We start from the raw sequence: 6,113 nt of genomic DNA, 5'->3' as shown, positions 1-6,113 counted from the left end.
TGGGGCCGTGGCCGTGGGGCGCACACGGGGCCGTGGGGCGCGCACGGCCCCGCCCCGCCTCCACTCTGCGTTTCCCGGCAGTCCCCTCCCTGCCCCTCCTCCCCGGCCTCTGCGGGAGGGCAGCCTGGAGGGGCGGGGCCTGCGGGGTCCGGAGGGCGGTAAACTTCGGAGCTTGTGACAGGAATTCCCTGAGAAGACGACGACGACGCGCTGCGCCCGCAAAGCATTGAAGTGCTGGGGGAGGGCCACTGCCAGGAGACACCGGCTGCCGCTGGAGGCTGGGTAGGGAGAGAGTGCTGTCCGGGTAGCTGTGGGGAGCCGGCCAAGGGCCAGCAAAGGTCCGGGCAGGGCCTGGTGTGGATTTTCACATCCAGGTCTGCAGGGGGAGGGCTGGTGTGGATCTTCATGTCCAGGTCTGCAGGGGGCTGGGGGGGGGCTGGTGTGGATCTTCATGTCCAGGTCTGGGGGGGGGAGGGCTGGTGTGGATCTTCATGTCCAGGTCTGCAGGGGGCTGGGGGGGGGCTGGTGTGGATCTTCATGTCCAGGTCTGGGGGGGGGAGGGCTGGTGTGGATCTTCATGTCCAGGTCTGCAGGGGGCTGGGGGGGGGCTGGTGTGGATCTTCATGTCCAGGTCTGGGGGGGGGAGGGCTGGTGTGGATCTTCATGTCCAGGTCTGGGGGGGGGGGGGCTGGTGTGGATCTTCATGTCCAGGTCTACAGCCCATCTTCAGGCCGTGGAATCGAGTGTGCCTTGATGGTAGTCCTAGTCAGAACCAACTGTTCTTTGCTAGGCCAACTTCATTCTGAGTGCTCAGGGCTGTGTGTGTGTGCGCCAACTTCATTCTGAGTGCTCAGGGCGGTGTGTGTATGGGTGAGACATTTCAGCACAGAGGAAGTAGCTGTTCCCTCTCCCCATCCAGGCCCGGCAGTACACACACACACACACCCGTGTCTCCGCACACAGGTGGAGGACAGGCCTTTCTGAGGGGAGGCAGTTGTCCTGGGCCGCGCTGGTTGTGGTGGGCGTAGGAGAGTCTGGAGCTGCTGGCCCGCGTCCTTCCCGCAGCCCCGTCTCCCCTGCTCCGCTCCACTCACTTTCTCTCCTCTTTGTTTTTGCAAACTTTTCCTTCCTTTCTGACTGAGCTGTCCTGGGCCTCCTTCCAGGTCCTGAACACAGATAAACAAGGCCTTGGCCTGGGGCAGAGCATGAGCCCCAGCTGGGCTGGCAGCTCAGGGGCTAAGGGTGGAGATACAAATGGCAGCTGCAGCGTCCAAGGGCGGGTGGCCCAGGCTGCCTGCCCCCTGGGCTCCTCTGCTCCAGCCAGCAGCCAGAGCTGGGACGTTCGCTGCCCCTGCTTGCCTCAGTGGGTGGCTTCCCCTTCTCAGCCCCCCCCCCAGAGGAGTGGGGCCCCGAAGGCCTGGGCCTGAGTCCCTGGAGCGCAGCGCTCTGCCTAGAGCTTCCCTACCGGAGCCTCAGGGCCTGGGCCTGGGCCTGGCTGCTAGCACCTGCCTTGTGGGCCTTTGTTCTGGAAAAGTCCCTGGGTATCCAGCCAAGGGCCAAGGCCTTTTGCTGAGTCATGGTTCTCTGGCATTGCCTGTGGTTTGGGGGTGTTTGTGACTCTGGGGTAACTCTTGCAGGCTGGAGGGTGGCCTTGCCCACCTGGTTCGGGTGCAGACCCTGCGGCTCTCTCCTCGGGGTCGCCCTGGGCCACTCTTGCTGCCTGTGCTCCTCCTGTTCCTGCAGCCGCCCACCTGTCCTCGGCTTCTTTGCTCTTGTTGGTCACGGGGCTTAAACTCAGGGCCTGGGCGCCATGCCTGAGCTTTTTCACTCAAAGGAGGTGTTCTAGAGCTACACCATCACGGACTTTCCTGCACAAGCTGGCTTCAAATCACAATCTTCTGATCTCAGTCTCCCCGATAGCTAGGATTACAGGTGTGAGCCAGCAGTGCCCGGCTGCTTTTTTTTTTTTTGCCAGTCCTGGGGCTTGAACTCAGGGCCTGGAGTTCTTGAACTTCTTTTTGCTCAAGGCTAGCGCTCTCCCACTTGAGCCACAGCGCCATTTCTAGCTTTTTCTGCGTATGTGGTGCTGAGGAATCGAGCCCAGGGCCTCGTGCATGCTAGGCCAGCGCTCTTCCACTGAGCCAGCTCCCAGCCCTGCTCCAATACAGTCAAATTTATCCATCTTTTCTTTGTCACTTTCTCTCTTTCTTCTTTCTTTCATCAAATGCTTTTCATCAGCATCTGGAGGTCTGCTGTCCTTTAACAAGAGTTAACCCTCTTATCCAAAAGTTTCTTCATTTCCTGCCCTGCACCTGGTGAACGTGGGCTTGGGGAGCGGAGGGGAGGGCCTGAGCAGCGTCCAGCTCGGCGTCCAGTCCAGGGCCTGTGACAGTGCTGGGGCTGGGAGGGGTCCGCCGGTGTGGACTAATCAGGAGAGGGTGCTGGGGACACAGCCTGAAGTCTGTGAGGGACGAGACACGAGGAGGGAGGGAATGGCGCTCTCTCGTCTCTGCCGCTCTCCCCTGGCCTGTCCCTCAGGCCCCCCTGCGGTTGGAGGAAGCACTGAGGGCAGAGGCAGCAGGGGCGGCCAGGGGTCTTGCAGGAGCAGGGGGCTGCGTGAGGGCCCACAGGGGGCAGGTCAGGCAGCACTGCGGGCTGGCCACGGGTGGGAAAGGGCACTGGGGGGGGCGGCCCTGGCATGCGCCGGCTGGCAGAGCCCTTTGCCCCAGCCCATCATTACAGTCGGGTCAGCAGGGGCAGTGTGTGGTTTGAAGTTCAGGGCAGTAGGCGCTGTGCAAACATGGATGGGCTGAGTCATAGTGGCGCTGCACCCGTGGAAGGCAGGGGCCGCACACACCTGCGGGCTCTCCACAGGCTCTGGCCAGGGAGGGGTTCCAAAGGTGAGAGGGCCGGGCCTGGAGGGGAGGGTGGCCCCAGTGACGGCCTGGAGGGAGGAAAGCTGAGCACTGATGCCCAGGAGGGAGGCCACAGCCCAGCGCCTGTCTCCCTGTGAAGTCAGGTAAGGAGGCGGCTGCCCTGCTTGGAGCTCCCTGCTGGGCTCCAGCCCCAGGCCCCTTGCGGCTCCCTGCTGGGCTGCCAAGTCTCACCCTGTGCACCTCTGCGCAGGGCGGTGCTGGGCAGTGACGGGCAGAGGCTCCTGACGGGGAAACAGAAGCATCCTGTGCACGCGTTCCTGTCTGAGCTACTTAAAAGCCAAGGGCTTGTCTCCAGCCACCCCCAGCCTTCTTCTTGGGGGTGTCGGGTTTGGATTCAAGCCTTGTACTTGCTAGGCAGGCACTTTACCACTTGAGCCGTGCCCCCCCCACCTTATTTTAATGTCACCAAGTGCGGAAGCTGTGTGACTGTTGCTGCGGTGGACAGGGTTTAAGGCCCAAGCAGCATGGACGGAGGCGGCGAGGGAGGCTGGGCCCGCAGCGGCCAGGTGTGGAGGCTCCGGCCAAGGGTGCACTTCTCCACATCTTGTGAAGTCTCCTGTGGCAGCCCACACGTCAACATGGAATTCTACCATAGCCAGAAGTCTGGCCAGGTGCCGGTGGCTCACGCCTGTAATCCTAGCTTCTCAGGAGGCTGAGATCTGAGGATCGAGGTTTGAAGCCAGCAGGGGGAGGAAAGTCAATGAGATTCATCTCCAATAAACCACCAGAAAAAGCTGAAAGTAGCGCTGTGGCTCAAGTGGTAGAGCGCTCGCTGTGAGCATAGGAGGCTCAGAGACAGCGTCCAAGTCCTGAGTTCAAGCCCCAGAAATGGCATGAGAGTGAGACATCTATTATACTGAGCTGTGAATGCCATTCCACTAAAGCTGCTGAACTTGCACACATCAAGATGAGTGGCCATGGCTGGGCTTCCTAACCCTGCTTCCCCAGCGACCTCCCCACTGACCCCCCACTGACCTCCCTACTGATCCCCCACCGACCTCCCCACTGACCCCCCACCGACCTCCCCACTGACCCCCCCACCGACCTCCCCACTGACCCCCCCACCGACCTCCCCACTGACCCCCCACCGACCTCCCCACTGACCCCCCACTGACCCCCCCACCGACCCCCCACTGACCTCCCCACTGACCCACCACCGACCTCCCCACTGACCCCCCCTCCGACTTCCCTACTGACCCCCCACCGACCTCCCCACTGACCCCCCCACTGACCTCCCTACTGACCCCCCTCCGACCTCCCCACTGATCCCCCACCGACCCCCCCACTGACCCCCCACTGACCCCCCACCTTTCCATGCCAGGAGGATGGCCCTTCTCCCCGCGACCTAGCGTCAAGCCACCCCCCTCCTGCCCATGTCCTCCGGGAGGGAGGCCAGAGGCCAGGAGACAGACCTCAGCGGTGCTGGACCTGAGGCCTGGGAGCTGGCCTCAGAAGTGCAGCCCGCTGGTTTGTCGAGGGCAGTGCTTCTGTGAGGCACCAGCCTCCATAGCTTGGTGGGATTGTGGGTGATCTTGTCTGTAACAGACACGCACGTGCACACATGCACACTGTGTGCTCCTTAATCCAGGACCAGGAGCAACACAGTAACAGAGACCTCGCCGTGGAGCTGAGGTTTGGGGCACCGGGCACCTGTAGCCTTCTGCCAGTTTCAGATCCCAAGGTTCCATTCACCAAGGTTTGATTGTACTTGTGCAAGGAAGTAAGGCACACAATTCAACATGTGACAATATTTTGTATACAAGTGACAGATGGCCTTCTTATTCTGGGGAGAGCTAAACAGCCTACAATTTGCATAAACCTAAGCCTACCCTCAGGCTCCCACACAGGTTAGGTTGGAATCTGAGTTCCTGTTACGCCTGGACTGATGGACCTTTCCAGAAAGCTCTCAGTGATCTGAGAGTGTATTGGGAGAAGGCATTGCAAACTCCCAATCCCTTCCGGGTCTTTTTGGGCTCTCACAACACACACTTCCTACCTAAGAAAGCAAAGCCGGTAGCTATACATGTTTGCGCATGCCCGCAGTTCCTGGGACTAGGGAGACAAGCTGGGGATCCCTTGAGTCCATTGAAAGCCAGTCTGGACCCCCATCCAGACAGCCTCTGACAGAGCACCTGGCAGCTTCTCGGGAGCGGTGGTGTTTTAGGGGGGATATGCCCCCCTGGGGCCGTGGAGGAGGCAGACAGAGGCTTTTGGTCTCCTGTTGAGGTTTTATTTGCACTTGTCAGGCAGGCGCTCTGCCACGTGGGCCACACTCCCAAGTTGCTTTTTGGATGGTGTCTTGGGTTGCCTGGGCCTCGGCCTTCCTGTCATGTTCCCTGCATAGCTGAGAGGTCGGTTATAAATCACCACACCCAGCTTTTTGCCCAGGCTGGCCTCAGATCTCTGCGCCTGGAGAGGCTGGGGCCGCAGGTGTGAGCGGCCCGCTCAGCTGCCAGGGGACCGGTCCACGCCGAGGTGTGCGTGGGGCCGCAGGTGTGAGCGGCCCGCTCAGCTGCCAGGGGACCGAGGTATGCGTGGGGCCGCAGGTGTGAGTGGCCTGCTCACACCGAGGTGTGTGTGGGGCTGGTAGGAGTGCTGGCCTCTCCTCGTGGAGAGACGTGGCCCAGAGCTGTGCTGCCCACTGGTGGAGCCGCTCCCTGTCCTGTGCTAGACCTGGTTTACATCGCGGTGCCCTAGAAACAAGGGAGGGTGGCTAGGGTATTTTGAGCTGGAGAGCCCTCCGTGCGGCTGGATGGGCGTGGCCTCTGGCTTGTGGTGAGCCCGTCCCAGCACCCCCTGTGTCTTCGTGGGGTAGGGTGGGGGCCTGGGAGCCCCTCAGCCCGGCCTCCCCTCAGCCCGGCCCCAGGCCCCACCATGTCTCTGGCTGACGGTGCTTCTCTTATTCACTTACTGCAGGCATCATGTGGCTCGGAGTCCTCCTGGCCTTGGTGCTGGGCTTGGCTGTCTACTACTGGTTCACCGCCAGGGACAAGGAGGAGAGGCTGCCCCTCGGGGATGGGTGGTGGGGGCCAGGAGCTCCGCCCTCGGACACAGAGGACCAGAGCATCCGGCCTTTCAAGGTGGAAACTTCGGATGATGAGATCAATGTGAGGCCCCTTCTGTGCAGGGCGCTGGGGGCTGCAGGGTGGGGGGGCTGCAGGATGGGGGGCTGCAGGG

At 61.8% G+C, this 6,113-nt stretch overlaps 2 protein-coding genes across 2 annotated transcripts in view; one reads left to right on the top strand and one right to left on the bottom strand.

Moving 5' to 3' along the window:
* The first annotated feature begins 180 nt into the window (after positions 1-180).
* The window catches only part of LOC106001117 (epoxide hydrolase 1-like), a 21,519-nt gene continuing 15,586 nt past the window's right edge, over positions 181-6,113 (top strand). Inside the window, exons 1-2 of the mRNA XM_013036251.1 lie at positions 181-282; positions 5,853-6,043. Of these exons, the coding sequence (XP_012891705.1) occupies positions 5,858-6,043 (186 nt within the window). The 5' untranslated portion in view covers positions 181-282; positions 5,853-5,857. The remainder of the gene's footprint in view (positions 283-5,852; positions 6,044-6,113) is intronic.
* The window catches only part of LOC106001116 (CSC1-like protein 1), a gene marked incomplete at its 5' end in the record, with an annotated part of 44,481 nt that continues 40,474 nt past the window's right edge, over positions 2,107-6,113 (bottom strand). The window contains 2 exons of the mRNA XM_013036250.1: positions 2,107-2,117; positions 4,297-4,300. The remainder of the gene's footprint in view (positions 2,118-4,296; positions 4,301-6,113) is intronic.

The sequence above is a fragment of the Dipodomys ordii genome, unplaced genomic scaffold, assembly GCF_000151885.1.
Source record: "Dipodomys ordii isolate 6190 unplaced genomic scaffold, Dord_2.0 Scaffold268, whole genome shotgun sequence".
Lineage (NCBI taxonomy): Eukaryota > Metazoa > Chordata > Mammalia > Rodentia > Heteromyidae > Dipodomys > Dipodomys ordii.
This window is presented reverse-complemented; position numbering and strand designations above follow the sequence as displayed.